The 16,526-nt window shown below is 37.8% G+C and overlaps 1 protein-coding gene across 5 annotated transcripts in view; it reads left to right on the top strand.

The window, feature by feature from the left end:
• Pld1 (phospholipase D1) overlaps positions 1-16,526 on the top strand; it is a 213,554-nt gene that overhangs the window by 185,045 nt on the left and 11,983 nt on the right. For all 5 annotated transcript variants that reach the window (XM_046422926.2, XM_058572275.1, XM_058572277.1 and 2 more), the window contains 2 exons: positions 7,164-7,298; positions 15,558-15,711. In XM_046422926.2, coding sequence (XP_046278882.1) covers positions 7,164-7,298; positions 15,558-15,711 — 289 coding nt within the window. The remainder of the gene's footprint in view (positions 1-7,163; positions 7,299-15,557; positions 15,712-16,526) is intronic.

Here is a 16,526-nt window from a genome sequence, read left to right as displayed (position 1 = left end):
CACTAGAATCAAAGTGTGGAATATGATATGTCAAGAAATTTGTAATGTTTTGAACAACCCACAATAAAAAATTATAAATAAAAAAAAAAAAAAAAAAAAAAAAAGAAATCATGCATCTACACAAAACCTGCATTGGTGGTCACAACAGCAGCATTATTCAGAATAGCTGAAGTAGAAACAATCCAATGTCCATTAACTGATGAAAGTATAGCAAAATGTGGTATATCTACACCCAGTAATCCTACAGTACTATTCAGGTATAAAAAGAAATGTATTGATACAGTCTAGATTATGAATCAACCTGCAAAACATTACACTAAGTGAAACAACCCAGGCACAAAAAGCCACATATTCTATGATTCCATATTTATGAAATGTCTTTAATAAACAAATCCATGGAAACATAAAGTGGATTTATGGTTGTCAGTGTCTAGGGAGAGTATGGAATGGGAACAAATGCTAATAAAATGGGCATGGGGAGGTGACAAAAGGTTTTAAAATTAGGAAGCATTGATGATTGCACAACTTTGTGAATACACCTTTTTTAAATTTACTGAATGGAACATTTTAGTTTATTTTTATTTTTTTGCAATACAGGGGCTGAAGCCCAGGACCTTGTGCATGTTAGGCACACACTTTACTACTGAGCTGCAACCCCAGCTTGAATGGTACATTTTTAAAGAATAAATTTTATGGTATAATTTTTTGACAAAATTTATAAATTTTATGAATTTTTAAGTGATTTGGAAGCTTTCAAACTAATGACTTAAACTTTCAGTACTCGTATATTTTATGCAAACACACATTCATATATTGATATTTAATGTTTAGTAGTTTTCCACTGATGGTGTGCTCCATCCACAAAACTTTAGAAAACAACTTGAGACATTAGATATGTATACCACCAATGACAAATACTTTCCACATGTTGCATATAATTGTTTCCAGGACAAAGAAGTTTTGCCAGAACATTATCTCTATTTAAATGACAGTGAATGAGTAAATCTATAAAAGACATATTGATAAAGTGGAATTGGGAAAGTCACTCAATCCTGGCTGGTAATGTCTTTTAAAAAATGCAAGATGAGGTTATAGAAGAATAAAAAATCAAAACAAGCTTATTATTTAGTTTCTCAGCCATAAAAATGTTCTGGGCTTATTATAAAGCATTTTCTTTGGCTCTGGACCCTTTTCCTGCCTTTGCCACTCAGGGGAAATAAATTGGATTTTAGCTCAAGACTCAAGTTCAGTGGTAAGCCTGATTGTGAAGAGATTTCCAAGAACCCTGGGAGCAAGTCAAAAGAAGGCATCTCAGTGGGGAAAACATTCATATTCTAAACACAGAAAAGATTAATTACATAATGCCCCTTTCTGAAGTACAAGCTTATATTATTGGTTTTGCTTTTGCAAATGTGTAGTGGGTGTTAAAGACATGAACTAGCTAATCTCTAATTGGATAGAGAAATAGAGTTCTCTACTGTTTCAACTACCTAGAATAACAAAACAGCTGCTCCGAGTACGTTAAAATTCCTGGAAAGAAATCCAGTTGCTATTAGTGTATAATTATCTGATACTCCAGACTCCAGGATTTAATGTTTAGTTTAAATCATTTCTTTACCATTTTTATAACTGTTATGAATTACAGCATTTAAGCAGCCAAGTTAATATAATTCAACATAAAGGCCAGAGGTATTAAATCAGGATTAGAAACGTACATATACCGAGTGCCATAAGTTTTTAAACAACAAAAGCCTATTTTTTTCACTTTTGATGTCCTTTCACAAAATTTCTTTATAAATGTCAAGAGTTTATCATGTTGAACTTCTTTCAAAGTACATGTGCACCAGTGTTAATAACAGTTATGTCCTGGGACCTGTATAAGTCTCCAAGTTCTCAAATAGCTCCAGGATGTATAATTTGGAAACATCCCTGATTCTTTTCCATCTGTTGGAAGCATTTTCTTCAAAAGGCATTTGTTTCTCCAATTATATCCTTAAATCACAAGTTAACATCACCAACTTTGTACCTATTGCATATAGAGTCAATTTTTTTTAAACAATAAAGTACTGGTTCTCAATTTTCTTTTTTCTTCTGTCCACAGAGAGCACACAGTGAATTCTTTCATGCTATTGATGGGTGCCCCCTCTTGCACTGGACAGACCAAAATGGTCCACTTTCTGGCTAGCAACCATTATCTTTCTTTTAGATCTTGTGGCTGGTACCATTAGCTTTCTTTTGAAGGTCATTTTTCACAAAGAAATGAAGGTTTTATCATTGCATCAGAGTTATTGTGTAGGTGAAGGTGAGTGGGAGGTAGGCCTGGGCTATAGGCAGGGTGGTCTCTGGTACTTTACTGATGCTCCGTAGGCTTCCTGTAGGATGGTGCATCCCTGTGCTTCAGAAAGCCACACAGTATGACATGTCTTAGACCTTCAGGTTGATAACAGCTAATAAGTATTACCTAATATAAAAAAAGTAATTTTGAAATAATTTTGGACTTGTAGAAGCGTTTTCAGGACTCTCATATGCTTCATCCTCATTTCCCAAACGTTAGCTTATCACCCCTTTGCTTTATTGCTTTCTCCCAGTAGATCTATATTTTAATAGGATTTTGTTTGCTTCTTTACTCTGCACCATTTTGGAATAAGTTGTAGCAAGGATGTTCCTTTTCCCCTAAATACTGTTTCTGAGAAAACAAGGACACTTTCCTAAGCAGCTATAGTTCAATTACTGAAATAAATGAAACTAACATTGATGTAATACTATGACCTAGCCTATAGCCCTTACCAAAATTTTGCCAACTGTCCCACTAATCTTCTTCAAGCAGAAGAGGAAGAAAGGTTTTGTTTACTGGGGGCGTATTCTGCTCACAATCATGTGTAGCACTTGGTTACCCTTGACCCTTATTTTCCCTTACTCTGAAATGGTCCTTCAGTCTTTTTAGTTGGGGGGAGGGGCAAAATGATTTTGGAGTCACTTTAATGTCAATTCACGGAGATCTTCATTCTTTTTCACTTTTGCAGAGTCTCCCAAGTGTGGATTTGCCATGGTTTACGCCATATCTCCACTATATATGGGCATTTAGAATGTTTTCTATATTTCTCAATTACAAACAAATTGTGTGCTTTCAGTAGTCAAGACTGGACAATGAATAACTTTGTGCATATGTTTTCTTATTTGTTGTAGGTATATCTTTAGGGTAAATTTCTAGAGTGGAATTACTAGGTAGCTTTGTCAGATATCTCCAGGTGACCCTCTAGGAATTAGCGTTCCTATCGCCAATATATGACAGAGCCTGTTCCAGCTCAATCTCCCCAACAGAATATGTTCTTCCACTTCATTCATTTATCCATCCATTTATTCATTCATTCATTCATTTTTGCCAATCTCATAAGTAAGAAATGGTTTCTCAGTGTAGTTTTAATTTGCATTTCTATTATTTTGACTAAGGGTGAATATCTTTTCACATGTATTTTTTGTCTGTGTGAATTGCTTGTTTATATCTCTTGCCCATCTTTCTATCAAGATTTTGGTTTTCTTCCCCTTCAATTCAAGTCTTTCATATGTTATAAAGAACTTACAACTTAAGAACTCTTAGCACTTTATCTGATATATATATATATATATATATACATATACATATATGTTATATATATATGTATATGTGTGTATATATATGTATATATATAATTTTTTTGCAAATACTTTCTCTCATGTTTGCATTTTGCCCATGATTTTTGCCTGTGGTGTTTTCTGTCATGCAAATATATTCGCATGTAATCCAGTTAACATTATCAATCATCAATCTTTTACTGCCACTGGATAGTAAAAAGCCTTCCCTTCACTTGGGTTGTAAAGGAATTCACTCTTGTTTTCTTCTAATATTCGTCTGATTTCATATGATTACATTTACATTTCTGATCCATTTGAAATTTTATTCTTTTGTTTATTTATATATGACAGCAGAATGCATGACAATTCTTATTACACATATACAGCACAATTTTTCATATCTCTGGTTGTGTACAAAGTATATTCACACCAATTCGTGTCTTCATACATGTACTTTGGATAATAATAATGATCATCACGTTTCACCATCATTTTTAACCCCATGCCCCCCTCCCTTCCCCTCCAACCCCTCTGCCCTATGTAGAGTTTGTCTGTTCTTCCCATACTTCCTCTCCCTATCCCACTATGAATCAGCACATTTGGAATTTATTCTTAATGGAATTCTTGGAGTTTTACCTTTTTCAAGTGGCTGTTCCATTGCATTGGCACCTCTTACTTGAATGTCCTGTCCTGGCCTCTTGAGATTCTGCTTTCATCATACACAAAATTTCCACCTACTCTTTGGTCTATTTTTGGACTTTCTAGTTCATCCACTGGCTTATCTATTTATGTACCAGTTCTGCACTATTGAATTATACAGACTTTATAGCATGTTTTCATATCTGATAGAGCTAATGTCTCCTCATAGCTTTTCTTTTAAAATTTCCAAATTATTCTTGCATATATATTTTTCCTCATGAACTATGATATCATATTGTCTAACTCCATTAAAAATGTTGGTATTTTTATTGAGATTACCTTAAATATATAAATGAACCCGGGAAAAGTCAACATCTTTCAGTGTTGAATAGTTCTATCCCAGAACAAGGGGTAGCTTTGCATTTGTCTACTCTTCCGTCTTGAGAGTCTTTAAAATTTTTCTCCCTAAATTTTTGCACATATCCTGTTAAGTTTATCTTTAAGTACTTTATCTTTGTAGGAACCTATATAAATGAAGTTCTGTTTGTGAGTCTCTAAATGGTTATCATTTGTATGTATGAAAGCTGCTGGTTTCTACATGTCAATTTATATCCTGTTACCATAATTAATCATTTCATGGTTTAAGATCATTTTATCATTGGTTCTCTGGGTATACTATGATCGTATCTGCAAATGAGTAATTAGTTTATTTCTTATATGATTTCTCTTGACTAGCTACATTAACTGATGCTTCCAAGACAAAATTAAATTGTATTGATTATATATAACACACATACATCTATTATATGTTTTATACATTTAAAAGCATATAGATATGTATGCATCTTTTTTTTTACTTCACTGTTTTTATGAGGAATGGATGCTAGATTGTCTCAAAAGGGTTTTTGCATCTGTTGAGATGATTATGTGATCTTCCCCCTAGATTGGTCAAAGGAAGATATCTTGTTTTAGTGCATTTCCTCACATTGAGCAGACTTGTGTCTCTGGAACATATCACACTTGGTCATGATCTATTATTTTCTTAATGTGCACTATTAATCTTAAATCTATAAATGCCAAAACTCAGTAGTGGTGTTGTTCAAAGATAGTGTTTTACTGATGATTTTTGCTGAATCAAAATTTGGGGCAGTGTCACAGGAATCTGCTTTTAATAAGTCCCACAAGGGTGGTTCTTATGCACACCAAAAACTACTGGCCTCCTGTGTTGTTCACTGTGATTTTTAAAAGTGGGGAATCACTACAAAAATACTTATTTTAGCAAAGTATTTGTTCAATGATTCCATTAAAAAGTTGGTTTGTGCATTAACATTTTAGATTTTAGGTTAAAAGCCAGCTGTAGATGATTCAGAAAACTCCAAAGCTGAAATATTATCTGCCACTTGAATATTTCACTTATTGACCCTTGCACTCATTTATTCCACTTTTCTTAGCACGGATGAGCATACCAAGATGTGTCAGACTAGTTCCCATACTGTTAAAAGAGAAATAGAAGAATATACAAATATTTTTAAAAACTACATATTATAGTAGAAACATTTTCCAGGAATTTTATGGGCATGAGAGGCTTCAAAGAGGAAATGCTCTTCCCTCCTAGAAAAGAGGAGACTGCGGAGAGGAGGTGATGCTTCAGACGAAGCATCTTTCCAATGTGACACTGACACACAGAGAAAGAAATTGATTTACAAAGATCTCATTCACATTGAACTTTTTGGAAATGCCTCCCCTACATGTGATGCCACCACATCAGCTCTTGCCAAACACAGCTGTGTATGATCACTCGTGCATGAGGGAAGAGTTAGCTGTCAGGGAAGAAAGCTCAGTATGTATCGTGTGACTGGATTTTTTCCTAAGGTATCTAAACTTTATGCAAACATTGAATAGCATCAATAGTAAAATGGAAAACCTCAGTTATAAATGGAAACTTCAGTAAATGAAATATGAAAGACTACTGGTTCTATTAGTATGTTTCAAGAGTCTTTTAAAGAAAAAAGACTTATACACTCTATTGGAATTCATGACAATTTGGTTCTAGGCCATTTATTCTTATTATCAGACTTGATAAGACTTTGCTTGTACCGGACAACTGCTATGTGGAATAGGGACCATAAAAACTTGTGACTAGCATTCATACTGGGGTAGTGATTATGGGTTGGCTTGATATGGAATGCATTCCTTCTTATTACATGAATGACCCTCACATAATGAGATGAGAGGGCAGAATTTCCAAGTACAAGCCTAGTACTGCTTGCTCTAAAGAAAATCCCCCTACATTTCTTGTAATAAAGATTCTTTCAGTTCCTGAGTTGAATGATCGAAAAGGGGGAGGGTATTTAAATTGCCAACATTTTTATTTGCTCCAAGTCAGTAAAATATAACAGCTGCTTAGGATGGAACATGCTACAAATGTATGTTTGGGCACATACCTTGCCTCTGATTGAATTGCAGCAGGTGTCAACCAAAAAAGAAGCAAATGTCACACTGAATCTCGGATTATCGGTTCTGCCTCAACTTTAACCATCACTTTTCAGCAATTACTCACCAAATCATTACAATGAAATGATATATCTTTGAACATAGTTTTGGATTGCCTCAGCAAGGGCAAGACAGAAAACACTTTGATATAATTTTTTAAAACGTATAGCCATCCAGAGGAACACTATAAAAACTCCCCAGATAGAGAAAGTAGACCCTGGATGAATTCTGAGGTTGTATTTACACACACACACACACACACACATGCACACACACACGCACGCACACACACACACAATACAGTACATTCTAAACAACATGTTTAGATTATATATTTTATTTTGAAAAACAGTAAAATTTAATGTGCCTTTTTAGAGCATGGTCATATTAATTTTAATAATTTCTTTTTTAATTTCCAGTTGGTAATCAGTGGATAAATTATATTTCATTCTGTGGTCTTAGAACACATGCAGAGCTTGAAGGAAACCTGGTCACTGAGCTTATCTATGTCCACAGCAAGTTGTTAATTGCTGATGATAACACTGTTATTATTGGTAAGTATGAGGTCTGTGATTGTGTTCCCTGCCAGCTGACTTATCCCATGCCTCAGTGTTATTACTCCCACACTTCCTTTGCAATTGAAAGACAGTAATGTAACATCTAAAATACTTCTGAAGCAATCATTTTCTCTATGTCCTTTTGGTCTGTCTTTAAAGTTCAGAAACCCAGAGTAATGAAATGGATGTGTACAACTTACAGTATTCAAAAGCACTGTTTTAATCCAAAAGTCAATAATCTGTCTGATCTCATTAATTCTTTGTTATTTCCTTATTTTTATTTTGAATCCAAGTCCCTTGATTTCTGGAATTGGAGAGGCAGAAATGTGGAGGGAAAGTGGTTGTAAGAATACCTCATGGTAATTTGTATGTGTTTCCACCATATTCACCTAATCAGTATCACAGACCTGAAGTTACATAAAAGTCCAAGTCAGAACAGTATTAAAATATTACTGCCTATATGCTTCTTATTTTTCCTAATGCCTGTTTTTGGGGTGTCATCAATCAGGATATAGAGCAGACCAGTTTTGTTAATGTGCGGGGTCGGGGACAAGACTGCATGCTCTTGATATGTTGAACTCTACACTAAGGACCACTGATTTTTCCTTTCAAGAATTCATGGTGGGTTTCTCTAAAGACCTGTCCACACTGACAGATTCAGGAGAGAGTTCCTGGTTGTCCATTCTACCCACATTAGATCTACTACTTGGCCAGAGAGGTGGATGTTTGGCTTCATTCTTTTATATACACTGAAAGCTTCATTTGACCATCATTGAATGGTTTTGCCTTTGTATATTATGGTACCTGAACCCTGGAAGGCCAGGATGAGAAACAGAATTAATAATCAGCAGGATGAATGAGCTGAGGGGGTCGAAGGCATGTTACTGGGAGATGTGACAGTTCCCACTATTGGGAATTCTGCTCATCTGTTTTAAATAAAATGTAATTTCTCAGCTATAATAAGATAATTCCCTATTCTTTAAGAAACTAAATGTCAATGAAGTGTTTTGAAATTTTTTGGCAGCTAATACGCCTTTTCCATCTCTATCCTCCACTGAGAAAAGAAAAAAAATCTCATATCTAGGAGTAATGAGGCTGTCTTATCTGGAGTGATTTGAAAAGAAAGGAAGAATAGTTCTAAAACCAGAAGATTTATAGATCACCGTGTGTGTGTGTGTGTGTGTGTGTGTGTGTGTGTGTGTGTCCCCGCGCCTGTCTGTGTGCATACTGGGCACTTAAAATAATCTTGTTCATCTATTGCTATATAGGAATGGAGCTCTTTAGGGGTTTATTCACTCCCCTTTGTCCTCCAGTACACAAGGTTTATTTTATTTCCCCCAAGCTAATCTGCCTTCGTTCTTCAAAAGCCAACATCAGAATATTTTTATGTTAAATGTGGTAACTACAGTAGGAAGCAGAAAATGCTAATGTTTACTAAAATGGAAAAGTAAACAAACAAGGCCAAGTAAAATTCAGTTATCGTTTTAGCAAGATTTTAGAACTCTAAAGTAAAAATTGACAGATGTAAATATTTTCCTTTGAGATGTCATTTTGACTTTTAGCCTGCTTTACGTAAAATGTAAATGCAAGGTATTGTTCAGTCATAGAGCTAACGGTTAAATTGGTTTGTTGAGTTTTTTTTTTAATTGATTTATTTTCCTTCTAGAAAGATTTCTAAACTCTTGGGGGTTAAAGTTTATTTAGGCTGGCAATAATTGATCCATTTTGCACAGAATTCTTATCTGCTGTCGTGAAACTGAGGATGTGGCTGTGGGCCTGTGAAGAGGACTGCTTGCTAGTCCTTGAGAGTTGGATTTCTTTCTTCCTTTCCCTAAGAGCATTATGCTTTAAAAATAATACATTTCTCCCCAAGAAAAGTCCAATGGTTCCTTTTATCTCAGTGGAAATCTTAAGAACGAGTAGGTTTATTGCTTCTCTAACACATAACCCCTGTTGAAGTCCATAACAAAGAGAAAAAATATTTAAAATTCTCAGACAAGGGGCTGGGGAAATGTAGCCCCTGTAGCATGTGCAGGTTCTGGGTTCCATCGCCAGCACTGCAAAAATGAATGAGTAAAATGAAATTCACAGAAAACAGTTGAAGCTAGGTTGAGAACATTTTATAGATGTTAAGCATTCATTTAAAAGTTTAAAGGAGGTTAAAGGAACTTGTGATCAATTTTTCTAATATGGCAAGCTTATGCCAGAATTATTGAATGGCTGACCTAAAACAATTGACTAATTTGTTTATCTTCATTTTTTTTTTCCTTAAATGAAACATTTGTTTTCTCGTATTGAAGATCTCTTTTATATATAGCTTTGATTACCAGTTGCCCTGAGTGGCCCTTCTGGACATGCAATTTGTGCTCAAATCCATTTTTCTCACACACCATAATTTTTAGCACTAAACCAAACATTTATTTTGCTCTCCTAAACAAAACAAGGCTATCCTTCAAGTCGAATTTAAGTCTGTTCTGTTGACTAAGTGAAATTGTTTTGATATTCACTAGTCCACTGCCAAGCACAGTGGGGAGATGTCAAACGTGAATAAAATAGGGCCTCTGCCTTCACACAGCTCCTGGCTGAGAGGAGAGCAGCTATTCTTTCCAATTGACGCCACAAACATTGGGATGGATATTGCTAGACAGTAGCGGGAAGGTCAGAGGCAATCAACAATGTGGGGTGGGGGGGTGCAAAAACTATGCAGAGATCATGAGCAACAGCATTCAAAGGACAGGCTTGAGTATGGCTTTGTGGAAGGCCTGCCCCAATGAAGAGGGTTTATACTTATTTTAAAATATCTATTCCTATGGTCTCAACCCTAGCTATATTAGAATCACCTGGGAAACTTTCAGATATATGTATCATTTAGGAGTAGGTTTACTCATTCTTCAGAGTACTTTAAAAGGCATCAAAAAAGAAACCATGGATGATTGATATACATGGGGATAGAGCAGAAGACCAATACCTGGTTTCTACTTCTCGTCATTTTCATCTGTTGGCCTGGTTTGGGACTCTAGTTATTGGAGGTTTCATTTTTTTATTTTGGCATCAATATGTTGAAAAAGCTTCCTAAGTGCATGTCAGTAGTCAGAGCTGAGTACTTTGGATCTGGAGGCACAGGGAACACAATTAGGTGGAGGGTAGCCCATTTGGGCTCAATAGTAAAAGTTTTCTTTTAAAACAGTAGAGTTGGCGTGTTAGTGAGTAGTTAGCTTTCTGTCACTATGACAAAACAATTAAGGAAAACAACTTAAAACAGGAAAGATTTATTTTGGATCATGGTTTCAGCAGTTCTATTCCTTGGTCACTTATCTCCATTGTTTCTGAGCCTGTCAGTGAGGTGTTATGTCAGGTGGGAGGGTGTGGTAGAACAAAGCTGCTCTCATCATGGTGGCCAAGAAGGATGGGGAAGGAGGCAGAGAGAAGGAGACAGAGAGCGAGCATCCAGGGATAAGATATATCCTCCAAGGCATGCCTCTAGTGACTTTCCTCCAATTGATTCTCCTACAGTTTCCACCGCCTTCCAATTGTCCATACAATTATGAACCCATCAACAGAGGAATGCACTGATGACATCAAAGTCCCTATGATCCAATCACTTCCCAAATGCCTTACTGCTGAACACTGCTGTATTGGGCACCAAGCCTTCAGTGCACAAGCCTTTGGGGGATTCCAGATCCAAACTTTAGCAGTTTTCTATTACTGCTCTAACCAATGACCATGCTCTTAGTGGCTTAAAACCACACCAATTTATGATGTGACACTTCTGTGAATTAGAAGTCCAACATGGGTCTCAATCCAGGGTGTCAGCAGGACTGTTGCACACCGTTCTGGAGCCTCTCGGGAAAAGTCCATTTCCTTCCCTTTTCTAGCTTCTAGGGGCTGCCCACATTCCTTGGCTCCTGGCCCACTTCCTCCATCTTTAAAACTAGCAGGTTTCTATCTCTAAGGATTCTAGGAAGGCTCAACCCATTCCTCTGTAATCACATCTTCCTGTGACTCCTCGTGACTTTTAAGGACACTTGTGATTGTATTGGCCCACCTGAATAATACAGGCCCATCACCCTACTTTAAAGCTAGCTGATTAGAAACCTGAACTTTATATGAGCCTGATTCCACTTTGCCATGTGACATAACACTCACAGGTTTCTGGGATTAGGACATGGACTTTTGGGGGGGGCTGTTATCCTGCCTACTACAGAAGGATTAATAATTTCTTAAATAATACACAATAAAAAGCACAAATCATGAAGGAAAAGAGCAGTAAATACAACTGTATCAAAATTCAGAATTTTATTCATTAAGAGAAAATGTAAAGATAAACCACAAATTGAAAGGAGATTTTTACACATAAAGAACTCCTCTAAATCAAGAAAAGACAAAATTCAAAAAAAAAATGGGCAGGGGAATTATATTGGAGCTTCACTGGAAAGAACATACCTAAGGCCCATAAACATGAAATGATGTTCATGCTCATCAATATAATAATAAGATAAATACTTTTTAAAAATACCAGACTAGCAAAACTTATAAATTTGGACAATTTGAGTATTGGCAAGGCTTTGGAGTAATAGTGGGTCCTATCCTCTGCTTTAGAGAGCACAAATTGGAAACCACTTTGGAAAATATTCTGGCATTACCTAGTTAAGTTACTCTGCAGCTTAGCAATCTACTCCTGCATACAGAACCCAGATAAACTCTCACATGTGTATACTGAGAAGCAAATATGCAACTATGTAGAGCAGAATTGTGCATCACAGCAAAATTCTGGAAACACCCAATCATCCATCAATAGTAGAATGAATAAATAAATCCCTGATGTGTTCATTTGAGAACATGCATCACCATTATGCACAGATGAATCTCAAAGATATAACATTGAATGAAAAGTAAATTTCAAAAGATTATTTGCTGTATGATTCCATTTATATAAATTTATGATGTGACACCTCTGTGTCAAAAGTGAAGCATTTTTTCATTTAGGAAAACATGCAGAGAGTGATGAACACAAAGTTCAACATCATCTCCCTGTTGGAGAGAGAAGGATATGCGCAGGAAGGTGCGTGAGGGCTTCTGGGATACCGAAACGTTCTCAGCCTGGTGATGAATTCAGTGATGTTTATCTTATTGTTGCTTAAGGCACACATATATGTTTTCATATATTTCTTTTTATTTTGTTGTCTTTTCAATTTTTTTTGAAGTTTCCTAATAGCAGCCTTAGAAAATATCATTTCCTAAAAGTGAAGTGGTTTTAAATGATTGAGGCAACATTCTAATAAGAACAAGGGATTGCAGTTATCATAAAAAGTAAAACGTGGGCTGGGGTTGTGGCTCAGCAGTAGAGCACTCGCCTAGCACGTGTGAGGCACTGGGTTCGAGCCTCAGCACCACATAAAAATAAATAAACAAAAGTATCGTGTCCAACTACAACTAAAAAAAATTGTATTAAATAAAAAGTAATATGTGAGCTGGGTATACCTGTGATCCCAGCAACTTAGGAAACTAAGGCAGGAGATCACAAGTTCAAGGCCAACCTGGGCAACATAGTGAAACCCTTCTCAAAAAAAAAAAATAGTAATACAGGAATGCAAAGCATATTTGTTGTGAACAATTCAAATCTGAGAGTATGGGTAGAGTAAGAGATCAAAAGTCCCCTGAAATGTCCCTTTCTCTTCCTCAAAAGAGACCCACTTTACACATCCTTCTGGTCCCTTGTTCTGTCTTTTTCCTCATATGTTTTATGGAAATGAGAACATGCCTGAGTACTCTCTTTTCTGTTTTGAATTTGATTTTCAGCATCCAGAAAGATTTTACTGCAGACTAGAGGTAGCATTTACATCTATCAATATCACATTTATTAAGTTCATCTAATTTTTTTTTCAATCTTTTTCTTCATACTACTGTTAAATAGTAGCCCTATCACTTACCTAATATAGCTGAGAGTCAGTGTTCAGAGTCACTGCAGATCAGCCCTTGAAATACAAGACCAAACCCTGTCTCAAAGAATTCCAGCTCAGAATGCCAGGAATGCATTCCTACCCCTATCACAGTGGGGGCCACTGTGATAGGAGGTGGTTAGGGACTGGTGTTACTGTGTGTGTGTGTGTGTGCGTGTGCATGTGTGTGCAAGTACAGATACATACATGGTATGGAGGAGATTTTCCAAGCTGGCTCCCATCCCAGTTTTCCTGACAGGGAACAGAGTAGCAATGTCTCACCATCAGCCCCAGCCCAAGAGCGGCCTCTGCCCAGGGCAGGGAATAATGAAATCCTGAAGCAACAACACCACTAGAACTTTATTCTTAATGTCCTTGGTAACATACACCAGGGGTGGGTGTGAATAAGCCAGAGAGGAGGCTTCTTTGATACCAATGCTCATTCTAGCAAATTCTGCCTTCCCACAGCAACGTGCTGTGGTGCTGATATTCTAGGGTTAACAAGTATCTGATAATAATGCCAATAATAATTAACATTCATAGAGCAGCTCATGAATCAGCAGGTGCTTTCACGTGGTCTTACTTAATTCCCACCACAACCCTACAAGGTCGATATTATCTCAATTTATGAAAGATCAAATTTAAGCTGAGAAAGATTAAATGACTTGCCCAATTAATGCTGGCTGACTGTCAAGCCTGAAGATATGCCTGCTGATTTTACAGCTTAAGGAAAATGTAAGTGTGTGCATAAAGCAAAATGTGTTGCTTACACATCAAAATGTTTCAAAGGTTCCCACTTTACGGCACTCCAACAGAACCCCCATTTGTATGGGGTGCTTATTTCTTTGACCCAGGGCTCCCATGGCGTACCATTCATATCCACAGTCAATATAGATTTATATATTGATTATGTGATGCTACTCTGGCATGTGATGGTTAAGCCTCTTGAGGAAAGGGCAGCTTTCTCTGATGCACAGTCCCACCAGTGGGACTGGAGGCAGGGCAACTGTCACCTTACTGCTCTGGTGTTCCAGTCACAAGGGGGCAGCCAGTGCGCCTGTTCAGCCCGACCCTTCTTCTCCATGTCTGCAGAATCCATAGAGTGCTGCAGCCAGGACAAGAGGAACAAAGAGAAAAAAAAAATTGGGGCCCCTGTGTAGCTGGTAGGACACATCAAGGATTCCAAAGCGTGAATCTGCAGCGATGAATGCAGAAAACGTGCTGGGGTTTCTGAATGCACATCAGAGGACTGTGGAAAGCTCAGGTTGAACGAATATGAAAAGATTTGCCCTTCACATTTGAAAGTCAACATTCTCAGCTCCTCAGGATTTAAAAATAGAATGGAGGGAAGTTGATAGGGAGGATGTCAGCATGCCACAGGAGTGAGGCAAGAGTGGAAAGTCCAAAGCCACCAGTGACAACCTGGCTCTGAGATTAGGCTCTGGTGATTATGGAGGTGGCTCCAGGGCTTTCACATTCCTCATTAGGTGACTGAGTCAAAGTCTTCAGACTCTGATTCTTTTTTCTTTTTTTTAATGTATGTATTTTTCAGTTGTAATGTATGTATTTTTCACTATTCTCCAATACCTTCATTTTATTTATTTTTATGTGGTGCTGAGGATTGAGCCCAGTGCCTCACGCATGCTAGACGAGCGCTCTACCGCTGAGCCACAACCTTAACCAGACTCTGATTAACTCTGCAAGTCACACCATCCTCTGTGCTGAACTGATGGGCATGCCCTGTTTTCTTGAAGTGATTCATGATTGTATCAATTGCAATCCTTTGAGACAGAGGTAGAAAACTAGCAGTGTGTGGAACAGTAAGGAAAATGTATTACTTCAAAGGACAGAAGGTTAGAAAGTTCTAGCTTTGGCTAGCCCAGTGACCTAAAGATCCAGAGTCTTTCTGCTCTCCATCCTCAGTGTGTCTGTCTGTCCACTTGTGGTTGTCAGTGGCTGCAGCAGTTCCCAGGGTCATGTCCTCACCCAGCCTTTCAAGTCAAATACCTAAAGCCTGGAAAAGACAGCATCCATTTCTTCTGTTCTTTCTGACTAAGGAAAAAGACCTTGTTGGAAGCCCTTGGAAGACTTCTCTCCATATTGCATTGGCTAGAACCACGCCAAGGGCCGATTTGTAACCAGTCACTGGCAGAAATAATGAAATTACCATGACTGATTAGACTGAATGAGATTTCCCTGTGATTTAGGGCCCTAAAATACAAAATTTGGGTTTTATTAGCCAGGAAAAATTTGAGTGGGGAGGCAGCCAGCAGGGCCCACCACAGGAGGTTGCTCAGTTTCAGTGTGTCTCCTCTAGGCTCCGCCAACATAAACGACAGAAGCATGCTGGGGAAGCGTGACAGTGAAATGGCTGTCATTGTGCAGGACACAGAGACGGTCCCTTCGGTAATGGACGGAAAGGAGTACCAAGCTGGCCGGTTCGCCCAAGGACTTCGGCTCCAGTGCTTCAGGTGGGTTCTCCACAGCCGCGTTCACTCTCTTACGTAGGCTCTCAGCCACAGGCACTGGGCCCAGGCTGACCCCTTGACCATAGCACATAGGTCATGCCTGGTTCTCCTTTGTTTAAAACAGTGCCTCCCAGAATACAGGACGCGTACACCAGTAGGCAAAACAACTTGACACAGTCCACGGATGTTTCTGACTTCAATGGTATTTATTATTTGTATATTTCATAGAACATATTAGCATTTTAAATATATGAATTGATTTGGGGAAAGGCCATTCCAAATCATCTTGTGCCTATTTAAGTTTTTAAAAGTCAGTTCATTTTTAAAAAATCAAAATAGCTCAGTCATGCAAGGGTATAGGAAAAAACTACTAAAGGAGTATGCCAGTGATCACTGGTGTCAGATTTAAATGTGGAAACAGCAATTCTCAGGTTTATAATGACTTCAGATATGGAAGCTGCCTGGTCTTTGACAAGAAGATGTGAGTTTCAAAGAAATCTGTGGTCAAGCGGAGAGAACCCTGGGCTAGGAAGCAAGGGCTGTGTGACCCTGTTGAGAAATCTGGAGGGCTGGGTTCTAACTGCCATCAGCTCTGGTGATCTATTCTCCACAGCACCTTCTAGATCGAGTCACTCCTCTGCTCACTACTGTCCAGTGGTTTCTCATCTCACAACCAAAGAGCAAATGAGACCCTTGCAAACACACCCCTCTCCCTGCTGTCTGTGGGGCACTTTGACCCTCTCCCACTCCAGGCCTCTACAGGGCGTCCACAGATGTATGTTTATAGAACTATCCTTGTCATGTTGCCATTTCAATAG

Source organism: Marmota monax, unplaced genomic scaffold (genome assembly GCF_021218885.2).
Source record: "Marmota monax isolate L192 unplaced genomic scaffold, Marmota_monax_Labrador192_F-V1.1 WCK01_AAM20220418_F8-fsc00110, whole genome shotgun sequence".
Taxonomy (NCBI): Eukaryota; Metazoa; Chordata; class Mammalia; order Rodentia; family Sciuridae; genus Marmota; species Marmota monax.
This window is presented reverse-complemented; position numbering and strand designations above follow the sequence as displayed.